Genomic DNA, 18,698 nt, shown 5'->3' with positions numbered 1-18,698 from the left:
ACTATAAAAACAGCATATACAGTAAGTGCTGAGCTGTTTTTTTTTTTATTTTTTTTTTTTTTTACTGTCCCTGCAGTGGAACGATAAAGGTAATGGTGCATTTGTTTCGTCTCAAAAAAGACAATTTTAAACCATCACTTGAAATACTGCCAAAAATAAGCAGCAAAATGCACAGGCTCAAGATTGATGAGCAGAATATGACTAAATTGTCTTGATGTTGTGAGTAAGCACCTTTTACTAGCAATGCAGTGACATCATTTCTGCATCATTCCTTTTCCTCAGGTTTGAATCTAAACCTTTCTTGGGTTGTCAATAATTATCTATGGAAAATGGATTGATGTGAATGGAATAATCTTAACGGCTGAATCATTTTTAGAATAGTTTAATTCATCTGAGTTTGTAGACTTGAATTAGACTTCCAATACAGAACGTCTTGGATTTACCGAGTTCCGTTCCTATGGTGGCAATGTAACCTGAATTTTTACATAAGTCACAACCTGATGTAGTTTAATTATACTCGTTGTCAATATATGTAAGAAAAACATTTCTCATGTATATATTAAGCAATCAAATTAGAGATCGTACGTACGGCGTAGGTGGAAACCGTCGAGACCGTGTTTATGGTCAGGGCATCGTGTCAAACACAGAGCTCAAGACGTTGACAATATGAAGGAATTAATCTATAGCTGCTTTCATTTAGCTCATACCGCTTCGACGTTAACTGAATAGACGGTTGGAATCCCGCTCGTTGCACTCAAGCTGTCACGCCTTAATCCTGATAAGAGCCATGAGTGCTTAGCCTGATGAATAGCGCTAACTAAGCCTGCCATCCTACACTCTTCTTTAAACCCAAAGAAAATATTGCTGGGTGCTTAAAGTAGCCTTTTTGACATACACACGCTTGTTGCATTCAAATAACCAAAGAAATTCAGATTCCGAGGGCGATGAGTGGCTTTTACAGGAAAAACATAAAAAAATAGAAGCTACACAGCAAATGTCACGTTTGTTTTCATTTTCATTTCATCATGAAGTCTCAAGTTGTGACACAACAAAAAAGCTCACTCTGCAGTTTGTAGAGCAAAGCCTTTTTTATTTCCTTTGCTGCATGCTTTCATTTTTACTTCCCAACTGTTGCGTTCGTTCAAATTGTGTATGAATTTTGACAGTTTGGCAGGGATCCCAGGAGCCCCAGTAGAGGACCTTTTTAAAAGCTCGGCAATATCCTTCCTGAAATGAAACCAGACAACGTTTTACAGTTACTTGCCCTCGGGGATCGCTGCTCCCATCCACACCCTACCGTCATGGGCCAATTGCTTTTGACTACACAGAGAAAAGTAAAAGTTCACTTGGGGGAAGATTTGATAGTAGGTGTTTTTTCCAAGAAGGCAAATCCATATCCTCAACAAAAATAACTCCCTGAGAATTACATTTCCAAGGTTTTCCTGATAACGGCCGACATCGCTTAAATTTTTACATTAGTAGGAAGTTTGAGTACGCAAACTCCACACATGTAGGCTGAGATTTGAACTCAGAACCTCATACCTTGAGGCAGCTGTGCTAACCACTATAGCGCCATGTTTCCAGTTTTGTCCGAATATAAACACAAAGTCACCTGGCAATCTACGAGGAGCAGATGCTTGTTTTATAGAAAAGGTCAGCAGGTGTTTATCAAGTGTGTGTTTGCATACATTATAACGTCATGAATGTTTTATCCATCCTTCTGAATTCTTTAAAGTCAGTACCTTTCAATTATGGAGTGCAACTGTTCTCGAAATGGTCGGAAAATCACAGAAGTGGCATTTTTCAAGTTTTTTTAAGTTGTCATTCAGAGCTCAGTTTAAGACCTCCCCTCTCTTCATGTCTTCTAAAACCAACCAAAGCAGCCTTCACATAGAAGCTAAAGGGACCTCTCCTTTCATTCACTGGCACTACAGCCCGGGGAATAAAAGGGAGAATCCGAGGGAAATGAAACGAGGCCAGCGGGAGTGGTGCGGTAAAACACGGCTGAGGCTGCGTGACTTCTTCCGAGTGAGTCATCAGCATCATTTTTAGAAAAGCTTTAAATGATTTACATCCGACAGTTTCAATCGGGAATGTAAGCGACAAGTGACTTTGTTTGTGTATTTAATAATACACCCTACGGCGCACCGCATTAACAATTAAAACACTCCCTTGCCTTCACCTCATTCACTTTCTGGCAATTGTAAACCGGAGGGGGTACCTAATGGAGTGTCCGGTGAGAACAATCTTCCGAGGCCCCGGCCCGTCACCACGCTTGTACTGTCGCTCGTGAAGGTCAGTCGGTGCATATTCATACTTGCTTATGTAAATCCATTCTCATGAGGTCCTCTCCCGCCGCAACACGGCAAAGCAACCGCCTGCTTGTGCATGTTTGAATGTTGAACAAAGACGAGAGAAGGACACGCTGCAATATGCTATTCTCTTTTCTTCACATGTCATCCATTTATGTGGTATTTTTCTCAAGTCTCTATTCAGAGTTATTGATGGTGAATGTTCTGTTAAAACGATTGTTGATACTACAGAAAGTGATGGGAATCCCGTACTGATTCTAAAGACAAAGGTTTGTGTAGCGTAGATATCCTGGACTTGGCATTTGCCCCGTTTTTAATGTAGTAATGACTAATCACCACAACAAACAGTATTTTTGTCCCGCTTCATAGTGGTTTTCCAAAACGTTTGGCCGCATGCCTGTAAACAAATGTTCCGTTTGTTGCTAAGCCTGTGATTGGGAAACAAGTTCTTTTGTGACCCCGCTGGTGGTTAAACAATGCCAACTCTCCTGAGGGAGGAGTTGGCTCAGCGTCCCTGGTGAGGATGTCATCTTGTCTGAAGCCCCCCCACCGGGACTGAGCGACTCACATGGGACCCATCTTTGTTTCGACATCTTTGATTTAAACGGCGTACGTATAAAGTGTCGCGGCTCACTCCCATTAACATCCAATGACCCTCCACAGGATTGGACGGGCATGCGACTCATTGCAGTTTTTAGCTTGACTCATTTTAAAGCAGAAAAACAAAAACTTGTTTCATGAGATCACTTTCACGAATCGATTCAGGAATTGATGCAAATCGGTAGCTAGCGAGGAGTAGCTAGCACCTTAGTTATCCCGCCCAAGCTCAAAGATAAAAAGGTATTATTTGGTGTTTTGGCAGCCAATTTCAAAACTGGATGACTGGAGGCATATACAAAGCGATAATGCCATTAATTTGTTTTGTGCAAATTGGAATAAAAAAAAAAAAAGTGGCTTGAGGAAGGAATACATTTTTATTGAAGCTGTTGTTTCCAATGTGGTTAGCCATACCAGCAACAGCTGCAAATATAATATTTCATGAGATGGTAACCGTTTTCCAATTATTTGCTGGGTGCATCATCCTGATAAAGCAACAAAAACAAACATCTTCCTCAAACAGACTCTTATTTCCCTTCAGAAAAAAAAAAGAGTTTTAACTTGTTGCTAACCAAAACAGCAGCACCTACTACATCACGTAAGCTCACTCATTTTCCAACTGATTCTGTGTAGTAATACGCCAGCAACAGAATATAAAATTTAAAAACCCTGGCCTGACCACACACATTCCATCGAGTACACACTCTGGCTAAAAAAACAGCAACAGAATGTCGCAAAGAGAACGCAAAAGCAAAGAGATGAAGTGTAGCAATGGAAAGCTGTGATGAGTTTTGGCGAGACAGACCCCAGCGCTGATGAATTCATGCTACGGTAACTACAGCAATACGTCATTCATTTATGTTTAATGAAGCCGCTCCAAAAGGCGGGATATGAGGCAATGGCCGCCAGAGTTTTGCACTGTTAAAAGATGCGCTTTAGTGACAGCGATTAAATATCTTTACGATAGCTTTGCAGCATTTATTCTCGGAGCTTTGAAATATATTCCAGTCCAGCTCTGTTTTAATAATGGAGCAAGGTGAGTTATGTGAACAATTATAATATCAGTATAATATACTGTGCAAATAGGGCTGCAGTTATTAAATATTTTTTGAATTCATTATTTTTTTTATGAATTGGATCATCTATGGAAAACTACTACGGGTTGACGCTAATGTATTTGGATTTTGCATAGCAAGCTTCCGCACAGAACAGACTTTGGGAAGTGAAAGAAACTTTAATTGCCTCACACTCCAGTCACGTCTACTCTGTAAACAAACATTGTGCAGCTCAAGTGAATGTCACAGCTGGCGATATGCTTTTGGCAATATGTCAAATGTTTTCACATTTGAAATGACATCATACAAAGGTGAATATCAGTGCGGCAACAGGGGGGGGGGGGGCTCAAGCAGTGCGAACACAACTAGCAACAATATTTAAACTCTCTGGGGCTTTTAAGATGGAGGTAAAGCAAAAATAAATACTGTCGGTGTTTTTATTGCGTAATTCTGTTACTATTTCATATTGAGACAAACCCTTGGTGTTGAACTTTTTTTTTTGGATTGATTCAAGGGGTTTGTATCATGTTTTTGTTTAGGTTTTGTCGTTCATTAAATAATCTTACTTGTATTGGATAGTTTACAATAAACTGTGTTTTTCCCCATTTTAAATTTCAATAAATCTTTTTCTGTTTAGACAGAAAAAAAGTAGGATTTTTTTTATTGCATTTTTTAACTTACTGAATCAACGACTCAGTTGGAACAAAATCCATTTTGGGACAGTGCTTTGTCTGGATTTCACAACTATTATCAATTTAGGATACAGGTGACATGCAGGGTGAGACTTGAGCGGCTTCTTTTTATTTTGGGAAATAAAAGGTGGCCTATGAAATTGACTTTGCACTAAAACCACCCTCTGTACCCGCGAACACACGAATGAGGAAGCACAAGGAAGTGTGCTCATTCATTATTTCACACCCTCCCTTTCTGTCTTTTTATGGCTCTCTTTGTCCTTTCTCTCTCACACATTCACACAGAGATGCTAATATTAGCATCATCCCCATTTTGTTGTTTTATACAGCCGCACCGCCACCACAGTCGGCCCTCTTTGCAGGAAGCAGGAGATGCTTCAAAGCCTTGATTAATTCATGCTCATGTGCTGGCACGCGTGCTCCATCTTCTTATTCCCTCCTATTCATTCTTTCTCTGGCGTGCAAACAAACATGGCGGCATCCTTCAGGCTCACTTAGCTCGTCTTGCATAATCTCGATCCCCCCCCCCCGTGACTGACTTCTATTAGGTGTCTGACACCAGCAGCTCAGTGCTTCTCACTCCTTGCATCCATTATGGCCCACTGAATGAAACTGCTACCTTCAACACTCAAGTGTGAAGAAATCCATACGAGGCCCATGGAAAGTAGATGTAGAACAAGCAGCCTCCTATGTATGTCACAACTATAGTGTATATGCGTGAACGTGTTTTTGTGTGTGTTGTACGGCTGCAATGGGCAGCGCTTTCATTTTGGTAGCTGGTTGCCTTAGCAACGCAGGACGGTGTGGCATGGAGAAAGCAGCAGCAGCAGCAGCAGGTACACGCTGTGGCTGTGAGGGCATTAACGACCCTCCATATTTTAGTTTGACATCTCTGACTGAAAGTTTTAGTGTCCTTGTTTTGTGCAGAAGGAAGGTACATGTTTGCAATATATATATATATATATATATATATATATATATATATATATATATATATATATATATATATATATATATATATATATAAGAAAAAATAATTAAATACTCTATATTTTTAAATGTAGTATATATTAAAAATAAAATAAAATATTAGAATTAAATGTTGTATATTTTTAAATGTATATATTAGATATAAATATAATATAATTATAATATATTATATATATCCAATGAATGGGGAGGAAGTATGTTTCAAAAGCCAAAGAAAACAATTAATACATCCATCCAAATTTCAACAGCTTGGAAATCTTTATCCTCATCATCATTGTATTTTTATATTTTCTGTTACCTCATTTTTTTTCTGATTGGCTCATCCTGAGGCATTCAACATTGTGTGAACACTCGCTGAAGTAACGACATACGGTTCCTTGCGAGGGTGAAAAGATGACCTCGATAAATGAACTCGTAACTATTTCATTCAGACAATTAAATGTGGTATTAAAGGTGCCAACCTGTCCTTGGTGGGAGGGAAAAGGTATCAGTACACACTGGGAGGCATTCTAGCTCCATAAAGGCCGACTTTGACGTGAGCGGATCAGGCAGGCAAGACAAATTATGTGCACCTGTGCGTAGCATGTGCTATGTGGCGACACCATCTTAAATTGAATATTTGCGCCCTTCCGATCAAAGTCAGTTAAGATTCTCCGATGTTTCAAAAGGGGACTCCCTCTAGAAATTTTACTTAATTGGTTGGAAAATTATTATAATGTATCATCTATTTGTTCATCCATACCAATTACTTGATTGACAGTTTAAGCTAACAGTTAGCCTAGCTTCTTATACAATATGTAAAAATGGTGTATACTTTCAAAAGTGGCGAGCCCCACGTGTAGTTTAACACATCTATTGTTAGATTGATTCAAAAGTCACTTCTGTATCCCACTGACACGCCGCCGATCCACATATCCTGAGGGGGTGTTGATCTGCGGGACTCTCACCTAACAGGAACAGCTTGCTAAATCACCTTCAGGAGGTATTTGCTGTCTTTCGGGGGAATAAGATGTTGTAGCAGGAGCTTTGGCTTTGGGATTTTAAGCTAGAAGCCACATTTAAACCTGAAACATCTGTCTTGTGGCATGAAAGCAGCTCAGAGATTTGTTCTGTGATGGCTGCCTCGTTTGGACAAACACTAATTAGCTTGTTGACACATGACACATTTAAGTGAATCAGATTAATTAAATTGTTGTAATTATTATTTTTGAGAAGTTTTGAACTCCTGTTTTCAGGTTTCAATGACAAGTATTGGTATTTTGTTACCACAAGGTGATGGATTATAGAATAGATGGATAGAGTTCATATTTCAGAACTACTTGCTACTAATCACTTACAGTCACAAATGTGTGCCACAAAATGCTTAGACCAAAAAAATTCAATAAAATCTGTTACTATTGTGAGCATTTGGATTGTAGCCACAATCAGTTGATGATCTCGACTCAGATTGTGTGAATCAATAGTGTGTAATCAGTGGGCAGTGTGGATGAGACCAGCTGATGAGCTCTATTGTGACTACAGCAAATGGATTTGAGGTTAGGACGAAAGAAATTGTGGATATTACCTCATACCTGATGAGCGCATTTAGTAATTAGTGCTTGACGAACAAATTGCTTGAAACATTTTTGGCACATTGTATAGTGTTGAAATACCAAGCCAATATTTTTTGGAATGTTTTAGACTCACCGTCCATGGCGTACTTCATATCCAGGGCAAAGAGGTTCCATGTAATCTCTGCGCTGATTTTACCCACGTTGAGCTCCTGCGGAAACCTGTCAGAAATAGAAATGGATTATTTTCAAATTAATTCCCTGAGAACTACAACTTGGGCAGCCCAAGAAGAAACCTTAATGATTTTGCAAAATTATACAGTTGACAAGGTTTCCCGCTGTGTAACAAGATTTAATATTATGACCAGAGAATAAATGAATGTAAAGAATGAATTTATATAATGAGAAATCTTAGATTATTAACAATGGCAGGAAAGAATACCCCAAGAGTAAACAACCTGCAATGTCTCCTTTCATGGAACTGATCAATATCATTGATTGAGCGGCAAATTATGACATTACAACCGTTCACTGATTTTGCATGAAAATGCAAACTATCTGCTGATCCGATCCAGCTAATCAGGTCTGTCCCATCTGAAACAAACATTAATTATGGGTAATGAAATAAGAATAAATCTGAGATAGAGGCAACCAAACAATCTGCTCCTTGGAATGCTGTCGAATGGCAGTTAGAGGTTGAATGCAAAACATCAGCGGTTTAATTATCCGTCTTCCCGGACAATGATGGGAGGACATTAATACATGAAGGGCTCCCTGGCTGGGGGAAAGGTCAGTTCTCCGGGAAATCCTTCACGTTGATTTTTGCAAGTCCAAAGTATTTTTCCCCAGCGGAAAGCATAATGCCTCCGATGCGCAAAATAAACACTAAGCGAGACGAGGAGGCGGATTTGTAATGTGAGCGGCGAACGAAGGAAATAAAACGATCCCTAGAACAATCGTTCCTCCCGCCTTCACGTCTATCACGCTTTATACCTTCAGCATACATAAACAAAATGTAAATCTGTGTGGATGCGTTCTATCGCCATGCGAGGTAAACAATCTATATGCGGGATATCTGTCTTTCTTTGGGAATAGTCTTTAAAGCTTCTAATCTTTATCGGGCATCATTAAACACGTAGTTATCGCTGCAAAATAAAAATCCATCTTTTCATAATTGAAAACAGATTAAGTCACTTTTTATTATTTGGCATTAAGCCCACATTAAAGTTTTACCATAACGGAACAGTTGGGGGTCCTTACGGTCCTGAAACTTGACCACAGGAAGAGAAAATGGAGGGAATAGATATAATTATTGCAGCACTATCATTAGGCAGTGTGGGAGAGACTAGGCAAGGAAGCTCAGGGCATAAACAGTTGTAATGAGCATCGTAAATCAGCCAGCCGCAGAAGAAGAGAAAATGAGCTAAAAATATGAATGCATACAAAAGGATGAGAGGGTATGGAAGATGCTTAAGTGGGGCAGCAATGGGGGGGGATGATCCTTTGCTGCTTTGGTGAATTTTGCTGTTTTCGTGGAATGTGCAACAAGTGCTCGGCGATTACAATCTACTATTTAGTCGATGCCTTGTTAAGGAGCTATTCAATTAAGTCGCAAGACTGATGGTAGGAATTGCCATCGCTGAGTTGCTTTGGTTGATTATGAGATGAAATCAACGCATTCATCCATTCTCTGTTGCAGTTCCCCTTTTCAAAGTTGCGAGTGAGCTAAAGCCCAATCCCAGTTGAAATATGATCAAGAGACGAGGTAACCAGGCAACCACAGGGCACATACAGTATCTTCCAACGACTATAGTAATAAATGGACAAATTTGAATAGTCTTCAATTACTTTGACATGACTTTTGTTCATACTGTGGGAGCAAGTTCCACTGCAATGCATTTCTCCTTGTAAATGCAACTACCATATAATAAGTAACGAACCCTAATTCTAGTTTGAAACCATAGTTTGAAACCCTGACCCTAGTTTTAACGAACCGTAGATGCAGTAGAGATTTTTGACACGCTCTCAATGTCACAGTAAACACATTTTTTTTAAAAAAGTAAGTGAAGGAACTATACCAATTTTAATGATTGATTTGACCGTCCCGAGTTCATGAGTGTATCGCATTACATACTGGTTGATGACAGGCGTGTAGGCCGTCCTGTCCTCGTCGATGACCGACACCATGAGGGTGATGAGTTTGGGCCAGAAGTCCAGATTCTTAATGGATGGTCCCTGCTCCTCGCGTGGAAGGTCCTGCTTCCGGCTCTGCAGGGAAGGAAGTCAGGAAACCTTAGGCTACGTCACCGAGATGACTTTCTCAGACCGCAGCAGAATCATCAACAGTGTATTTTCCATGCAAATCCATAGCTCCACTGACAATGACAAATAATATTTGACATAGCCTCCCGGGAATTGACTTCTTTGCTTTTCTCCATTTGTTTATGTAAATTGTTGGAAACGGCAAAAGCGGTTCGATTGTGTTCCTGAATTATTTAGCGCGAATGATCTAACAACCTTCAGCGTATTGACTTTGATGCAGCACACAGAGGAATTGGAATTACAACATGCATTCATCTATTCCTTGGTGTCAATGATTAACTTTGTATTTTAGGTGCCGTGTCAAAAAGATTCCGTTGCGTGTTTCGCAGTGTGGGCTAGGGCGAGCCAGTTTAATCTCACCCGAATGATGACGATCGTGTTACACTCGATTCTGGGTTGCCTTGCTTTTAATCATTTGGCTTTGGGATTGCTAGAGTAATGAAATGGGATTACGTCATTCAGATAGACGCTTCGTTCTTATATTTCTCATTTGCATTTTCTTCTGTGTTAAGATGTGAAAAATGCTCTGTGGCTGCAAATTATTCAGAGGCACTTTGAGCTTTCGATTCCCAACTCTCGAGACTTGGGAATTGCTCGTTTAGACTCTGCCAACGTTAACAAGCTGGAGACCAAAAAAAACCAAAACAATAATATTATACTGTGGAGAAATAAAAAGCACTTTATATGAGGGTGAATTAAAGGGGATATTTACCTCTCTGTGTAAAAAAAAAAAAGTCTACAAGCAGCCAGACAACTTCTTTTCTATTCACACCAAAGTGTGATTGAGTGACTCATGATGAAGTGGTGCTACAGTGAGTGAAAATACGAGCGATATGTGGCCGGGTCGATAGAAGGACATGACCGACAACAAATCATAGAGTCAGTATTTCCTAAACCAGTCTTGGTCGCCGAGGTAACGCATAACTGTACCGGTTCGTTCCGTATTTTCACAGAAACATGGCACAGAATGTTAATCAGACACTTAGGAACTGTTTTGATTTTCTTCTTGAAGATAATTCCTCAAAATTATTTCCATATTAATCAACTTGGGAAATTCCAAATGTTTGAAGGTTTAAACACTAACAACCAATGATAGCAATGGGAGTTGCGTGACCAAACATGTTCAATATGGAAACATGAATAATGAAAAATCCCTGCAGGGGGGGGTTAAGTCATGTAAAATTCTCGCCGCGCAGGTACGAAAGTGAAGGACACGTTTGAAGGTTGGCTCTACGGGCTGCATTTTGTATTCTGTTAAAACTCCCTTTGCTCATTTGTATTTGTCTCAAGTCACAATAATCACAATGTTGGACGTGATTAAGTCGCATGCTGTTGTTTCTTTTTATTTTTTATGACACAATCTATGGGGGTCCCAATTTGTAGCTTCAGCATTTGCATGCAACTGGCTCCCCATGAAATTCCTTCATCAATTCTCACAGTGAAGCTCCAATTTAGAGTCAAAATGGAAGGATTGATTTCTAGTAACGTCCTTGATTTCTTGGAAAGGTGTTGGCAAGCATAGCTGAAGTTGAAGTTTTGGATGGAGGGAAAATCAAGTCTTCTCACAACTGATTAGCTGTCATTTCAAATAGAATGGCACAGAGTGGACTTCTCATTAGTGTGAAACAAATGTTTTCAGTCCACAGCAAGACTGAACGATTTAGCCTCACTGCTCCAACATTTTTGGAGGGAAGTGTAGTGAAAATGTTCCACAAGCTTCAAAAATGGATGAACCACATTTTCCCCCTAACGTTGTCATTTACCATGACTGATCTCCCTGCATTTTCTCGTTGAAAGCATCCATTTACCGTGAGGATGCTAGAATTTGTTAAGCCCCAACTCTCTCCCCCCCCCCCCTCCCCCTCCTCTCCCTCTTGTTATTTCATGCCCGGTCGGAAGCGGCCAACTCGGCTGTCACGTTACGCAAGACGCCTTGTTGTGTCAGGGCTACGTCTCGGCCTGCCTCGTAACGAGACGGGGCTCCCAAATGACTTGTAACCACGACGACAGCGAGGGTACCTCGTGTCTGTGACCACAATAATTTATAGTCATGCTGGGGTTAGCTTTAGGGCAGTGCCTTTTTTTTTTTCCTTCGTCCAAACTGTCTACACTAAAACAAGTGCAAAAGGGTGTAATTAGCAAATGTGCCTACACTATCTCGCCCGAGTGATAATTGCCTGCAACACCTCTGGCAGTTCAAAGAAACGGAACGCTTGGTCCCATTATAGACTAAAAACGGACATCATCGTCCGTGGTGTGGCAGTCATAAAGATTCAGAAGAATCGCCTGATAATCCACCCAGATGTGGCCAATGAACGAGAACGCCCGGATGTCTTTAGTGCAGCCAAGTGAGGCAGTGTTTCTCCGTTGGCTCATTTAAGAACCTCCAGGTGGTCCCGGCAAGCCGGCAATATTCATGAAGACTTTCAAAGGTGGTTATTTTTGCACATTGCATAAACACTGCCTGTTACTTCGTTGGTCTCCTTTGAGTCTTTGCACATAATTTTTATTGCAGACTGGAGGTGGGAAATGATGTGGCATGAGAGACAGGTTGCGATTTGATGTCATCCGAGCTGTTAAACAGGAAGTAAAATTGAAGTGAATACTTTATTCAGTTCATTATTAAAGTCTCACACCGTTAGCTGTAAATTTTGTTCGACTTTGGAAGCAAATCTTTGAGATTGCATGAGGGTGTGTTTACTAGCATGCGTTTGCTGATGTTGTTTTTCAAGCGCCACGACAACGTAAGGGCGCTCATGCGTTTAATATCCCTACAAATGCAATTATGTTGCCACAAATAATGTTCGCTATAGCGCTCATCTTATTGTTTTGCTTCACTTTACACTCCGCATTAATAATTAAGATTTTGAATTATTGCTGGATACGCCAAAAGTGTTGTGGTTTCAATTGCCATCCAAGAGATTTACCATTGCTATTTCAACAATAGCTAGTTGTGTTTATTTACTCAACTGTATTGTGTTTATTACAGGCTAAACTTTTATTTGGTAGGGTAGATTTTATTTGTAGTAGGCCAATACGTTTCCCTCTTTTAATGACATTTAACTGTAAAAATAACCCGTGTACACGGTCAAGCTGACCAAGACTTACCTGGTCCAGCAGCTGATTGTAGAGCTCGTGGCAGTTATCAAAAATGTATTTGTACGTGGAATCCAGGCAGGCTCTCACGCAGTCCCTAACCACCTGGCTGGCTCTGGGCGGACTCTGGAGCTCTTGGACCTACACACACACATGCACATAACCGTTAATATAAGTGAAGGCTTTCAGTCTTTGAGTAGATTGTGAAGGTCCAAGCCCTTTGCTGGAGGTAATCTCATCAAGCACATCTCTTAGTCTTCAGTCAAGGCCAATCAAATCACTTTGTGGTCTACACATGTGAGTGAACACTTGAGAAATACGTACTAAACACGGGCCCTTTTGTCGTCCATTTTACAAGTACACCATCTACGATATTGCACCCGTTCTGTGAATACATTTTTAAAGAAAGCAGCAATTCCGGCCCATTCAGATCAATTAGATAACAGCGTCTGGTAGAGCATTAGTTTATCCACGTGCTTCAGCAGATTTGTAAATTTTGTAATCCCTTAATGGACTAGCATTTCAAAATGTGTCCTGCTTGCTGTCCATGTATAATTTTTGCAAATTATTCATGTTCCTTACTTTGCTCTTTTAGTTGTTAACTGCCACACAAAGTATTAAGACAAATGTATTGAGACAGCTTATTCTAATAGGATTTTTATGGTTTTATGGTAATTCAGTGTGTTGCTGAGGTCATGGTATCACCTTCCATTTTCCAACCGTGTGTTTATATATGACTTCCTGACGGAAAAGGACAAGCCACTTACATCCATTATGCATACTGCAATTGACGTGCAGCGCAGCTCGTGCACATGTAAGAATGCTCGACATGCTCGTGACAGCGGAGCAAAAACCGTGGCAAGCCAAGGTGACATCTTTCCTTCCTTTGCTCACATATGCCATTTTAGCTATGCCTCTCTGAGCTTCGGCACCGCCACCACCAAGTGGGAGCTGAATGGACCTTTTCAAACACACGCCCTTTAGAGAAGCGAGTGTGAGGAAACAAAGCGAGGAAGCTGGAAGCATTTTTAGAGGCTTTGCTGTATAGGAGCCATCGCATAAGCCTCCAGTCAAGGAGTTGGTGGGAACAAACATCATTTGGTTTTCAATGGCCTGCGGTGTTGTGGAATGTGGAGGAAATTATGAGATATCAGGAATTGTGGGATTGAATTGAATACAGTGAAATGAAAGGAGCTCCAAATCAGTGTTTACAATGAAAGGCTGGCAGGATTGTAAGCAAGCGAGTAGTATTGAGTTTCAGAAATTCAAGGTTTTGCACGAAAAGCTCAGATGTGACAGAACATGAGAAATGTTAGTTATTATTGTGCTCCATCATCATTTAACACTGTTTTTTCATTTCTATATATATTTTTTAAATTAATTACCATACCTACACAAGACCACCCACAATAGTTGATATTGGTAGGCAAGGCCAAGTCCACATGGACTGGATTTAGAGAATTTATTTTTTGCACCAATTTGACAAAATAAAATTGAGTATATTCAACCAAAACTTTTTTTCCGTGGAGAGATTGATACCTTCATCCTGAAGAAGGTGATGCTGGTCAGAAGATCTACAGTTGACTTCAAATCATGGAGACGATCTTGGTTTCCAGCAGGGAAATTGTCCTGGAATAGAGGAAAGGTAAAATAAATAAACTGATTTCAAAAGCCATTACCACCTCACTGTCATTTAGGCCCAAAATATTAAAATGGATTACAGATTAACGCCCCGCAGTCATAACTGAATGAATGTCCGTCCAATCGTTTAGCAGACCAGGGAGGTCTCCTGTGATGAAAACTTCGATTTCGGCTCCATGAAGCCATCAGGCGGTGCACGGGAGTGTGACGGCGTGCATTTAAATCCCTTGCAGCATTCCGGCACCCATACGCTATTATCTTCTTCCCTCTCTCGCTCGCTCGCTCAGCTCTAATACAATTTTGCCAGTTTCCTCTGCCTCCTCTACCTTTTAAAATCAATGCACAGCCAACAGTTGGAGCATTATTCTCAGCCACGGGCTTTGCTGCCAAAACACACCTAGGATCAAAACCTTAGCGGCACATTGTGGACTTGATCCAAGATGTGGTTTTCAACAAACACAAATTAGGTTTGTGAAATATCATAGTTGTTATTTTTTTCTTTATGATCGGCTTTTCTACTTTGTTGAAGGCTTCTGCAAATGCGGTATTGGTTTATCATCTTTGATAATACGGCTGCTAACATGTAGCGACCTAGCATTGCGACATGATAGCAAGGGTGGAGACATCTGATGAGGGATGCAAGGTATCACAGCCAGAAAATCCCAAGATTATAATGACAATAATAATAATAATAATCAATTTATATAACGCTTTTCAAGTCAGTCACTTGATATTTTAGTGAAAGATTCCTACGTCATTAACAAGCTGCTGTTATCTTAAAGGGCAGGCAATGTATAACAAATCATCAGTCCATTGGCAACATGGACTTGAGACTCCACAGAGCAGCAGTGGATGGTGACATCTGGCATAGTTCTTGAAATGACCGTGTTGGGGCAGCCAACAGCAAAACACGTGTTTAATAATGTTATCATGATTTGTAGTAAAACGCTATGCAATTCTACTCCGTATTATGTATTATGTGTCTTTCGGGACCTCTTTGCAGTCGATTCGCTCATTGTTATACTTTACATGGAGCTGTGTTGTAAGAGACTTTTTTGTTTCTTATACCTTTTTTGGGAGTGGAAATTCTGTGCTAGGATCTCTTTGAGTGCTGCATTGTGACTTTATGCATAGATGTCTCCGCTTCGGATTATTTACTAAGTCAAAATCATATCAGTAGCAAGAGATCCAAACATGATTTGCTATCTAAGCTGAAGCATACGTCGATGTGATTTCTTATCACCTCCGCGATGTCATATTCAGTGACACAGTGACAAGATATTTTAATCGCTGGAGCTGTGTCAACTTTATTCCCATCAGTAGAACAATGATAAATTGGGTGGAGAGTCACGGTGCAAAAAATGTCTTTTAATCTCACCACAAGGTGACGTTTATCAACAAGAAGAATGTTTGCCTCATTTTATTTGTACATTTATATTTGACTTGAAACATACTCCTTTCTCCATTGTATGTATTTCCTGTTGTGATGAACACAAAATTGAAATCCGTCTCTCCTAATAGACCAATAAATATCCCTCGGTGGAAGATAGCTGCATGCATTTGATAAAACATGCCAAGAATGTGAAATTGTTTTTCCCGACCTGAAGTCGATATAACGCACACGGTAAAAACTATTTATAATAAGTCTGTATGTTGGTGTGTCTGAAAAGCAGAGCAAAGTATATCTAGCCACCTCCCACAAAATAAATGAAAACATATTTCTATTGGTGCAAAGTTTTTACCACATTTTACTAATGTGTGAAAGTTTGTAAAGAAAATAACCACCACGTTTTTACTACTAAGGGAACTACAGTGCCAAGCAAACCATAAAAATGTTTTTTTCCCCCTTCAGCTGACTCTAATACAACACTCACTCAAATTTAAGGGCACAATTCCCACGGGTGTTTGCTGAACAAGTGTGACTTTATATCAATGTGTCCAAACAGCGAGCAGGATTTCAGAGAACCTTGCCAATCCCCCGGGGGACAGCGCGTAGGGTACATAAGGTGTCACCGTACATCAGGTCACTTTGGTCCACACTGATTCAAGGCCTCTTGTTTTATAAAAGCAAACTCAATCTCCCACGAAATGTCATTAGGGGGGGAGAAAAAAATGGCCGAGTGAGCCAGATGGGAATCGTATTCCTTTCCAATTGTTGTGGACTGGCTCTGCTCAGAGAGAATGAAAGCGAGAATGAATACTGCGCACATGTGTGTGTGTGATAGGGACACAGCAGGGTGGTGCTGGCAGGTGATTTTCTGTGATTTCGTTGTGTGTGAACGTCACTGCCAAGAAACCGGTCCACGGGAAAATAAAAGGCGCAATCAACACGCATGCACACAGCATGCCTGTTTTCAATCTAGTCATGTCATCTTTCCGTGCAATCACTTCTCCTCACATTCCATCTTTGTGTTTTGTATTGTTGCCCGCATTGTTCCTCTTGTTGCTGCAGCATCAGCTGCTATCAAGGTGCTCACCCACTCACTAAGCCTACACGGCGCCACCAGCTGTACATTTGTATCCGAGTGGGGTACTCAGGTGCATGCATCCGGAGACGGGAGGGCAAAAAAAGAAAACAGGGGTGAGAGGTCATAATGTACCTGCATGTGTATGGATGTGTGTGTGGGTGTATTGGACCTAACAAGATTAGCGCTCATGAGATTGTTCTAGAAGCTTATGTACTAAATGTGTAGAATTCAATCTGCCTGAGTAGAAAAAGTGCAGCACCTTTGGCAGACCGACGAGCTCTCCGAACTCCACTACAGGAAATACAATTCTATTCGATAGCTAGCTATCGAATCCAGATAGCTATCTTGCTAGCGGGATTAGATTTTATTAGATAGATAGATAGATAGATAGATAGATAGATAGATAGATAGATAGATAGATAGATAGATAGATAGATAGATAGATAGATAGATAGATGACAATGATCATGCTATCAATTTGACCGCCGATCTTCCTTACCACCCCATCTCTGATGGTATATCAACTGAAAAATCAATAGGGCTCTCACTTTGGCATGGAATGATAAATCCAGAAAAGTTTAAAGGAGATTTGTTGGATGTTACAACCAGCATGCTGCTGCCAAGAAACCCAGCGGACGCGAGGCCAAGTCCTAATTGCGATAGCATCGCTGTACTGTGCATTACTGTAGTTTATTGCACAAATAGATCACATCGATGCGTGGGAACACCCTGTGAGGTAGATAATGCACCTCCCTAGATCTGCCTGGAGGGTATAAAACATGAAAGAGTGGCACAACGCCTGCACCTGTCATCCAACACGCGGCGTGTCGCTAACAGGTCAAGTGGAAAATGCTCTACATACAGTGGAACATCTGTGCTCGGGAACAAATGTTGGAAAGTCACCAAACTACTGACCATGAAGAGTGAATCTACATACTGTAGCTTAAACAAACAGCCAATTGAGTCCTCTGTGGGAAAATATGCCACTGAACTGCCACTTTTCAGTTTGCACTCGGTAGTTTTCTCAGCATGCATGCTCCCTGAGTCATGGGAGGTAGCCCATGACCTTGTTTGTTGGCCTGATATGCAGGAATAAGATTTCAGTGTTATCATTCTTCCATGTTAAGTTGTTACAATACCACTAATACTTCAACATATACTTGCCCGTATTAAGCTTTAATTGTCTACAATGTCTTTTGATTGACACAAGATATCTTCAAGAGCCCCCAAAAATGACAGTATCCCACGTTTAGGCTCTGTTCCAGTTTACACATCGCAAATCATTATTGTGTAAATAATAATACATCAGCCATAATGAAAAATACATTTTAGCAAATTCAGCTTCAAAGCATCGACCCGTTGTTTTGCTAGTGGTTGTGGTGTAAACAGAAGTCCTCTAACCTCTTTTCTAAATTTGGTCATATGACAATTGGCATATCTACTAGGTCATACCTGTCCATTGATAGATACCAATAGTTAACAGCTGAACAGTTCAACTTGACAACCGAAACACGTGATGAGTCGTGTGTAGACTTATCGTTGTTTTCTTTTCTGTAAAATGTTAATAGCTAAAGCCTCCAGCCAGTTTGGTTCATGCTCTTGGCCACTATTTGCCCCAAAATGGTCTTTGCATTTATAAACAGCCCACAGCTACGTTCCAGTCGACAGGACATGTGGACACTCCACAATGCTGTGTGTGTTCATGTTTATAATCCCGGCTCACAACCACTAAAGTTATATTGGGAATACACAACATTGTTTGCAAACATTTTTTAGTTGGTGCTGTTTGACTTAATTTGACCAGCAGGCTCACTTATTTTTTCTTTCTGGACTCAGTAATGTTGTCTTTCTATAATTCGCCCAAAGTAATGTTGTGATTGATCATTTAAGCCTCTTCAAATGCCTCCCCTCTGGCTTTTGTTTTCTTCCGATGCAATGACACGATGCTATGAAGGTTACACGTCTGTGTTTTGAT

At 40.5% G+C, this 18,698-nt stretch overlaps 1 protein-coding gene and 1 long non-coding RNA gene across 4 annotated transcripts in view; one reads left to right on the top strand and one right to left on the bottom strand.

Annotated features, from left to right (window-relative positions):
• The window catches only part of LOC137840229 (uncharacterized), a 151,213-nt gene that overhangs the window by 17,432 nt on the left and 115,083 nt on the right, over positions 1 to 18,698 (top strand). The window lies entirely within an intron of this gene.
• Positions 1 to 18,698, bottom strand: part of LOC125966839 (protein unc-13 homolog C) — a 78,946-nt gene that overhangs the window by 20,282 nt on the left and 39,966 nt on the right. For all 3 annotated transcript variants that reach the window (XM_049717317.1, XM_049717318.2, XM_049717319.1), the window contains exons 15-18: positions 14,154 to 14,243; positions 12,627 to 12,755; positions 9,331 to 9,464; positions 7,333 to 7,418 (exon numbers count right to left, since the gene is read on the bottom strand). In XM_049717317.1, the coding sequence (XP_049573274.1) occupies positions 7,333 to 7,418; positions 9,331 to 9,464; positions 12,627 to 12,755; positions 14,154 to 14,243 (439 nt within the window). The remainder of the gene's footprint in view (positions 1 to 7,332; positions 7,419 to 9,330; positions 9,465 to 12,626; positions 12,756 to 14,153; positions 14,244 to 18,698) is intronic.

The sequence above is a fragment of the Syngnathus scovelli genome, chromosome 4 (assembly GCF_024217435.2).
Source record: "Syngnathus scovelli strain Florida chromosome 4, RoL_Ssco_1.2, whole genome shotgun sequence".
In the NCBI taxonomy this organism is placed as follows: domain Eukaryota; kingdom Metazoa; phylum Chordata; class Actinopteri; order Syngnathiformes; family Syngnathidae; genus Syngnathus; species Syngnathus scovelli.
This window is presented reverse-complemented; position numbering and strand designations above follow the sequence as displayed.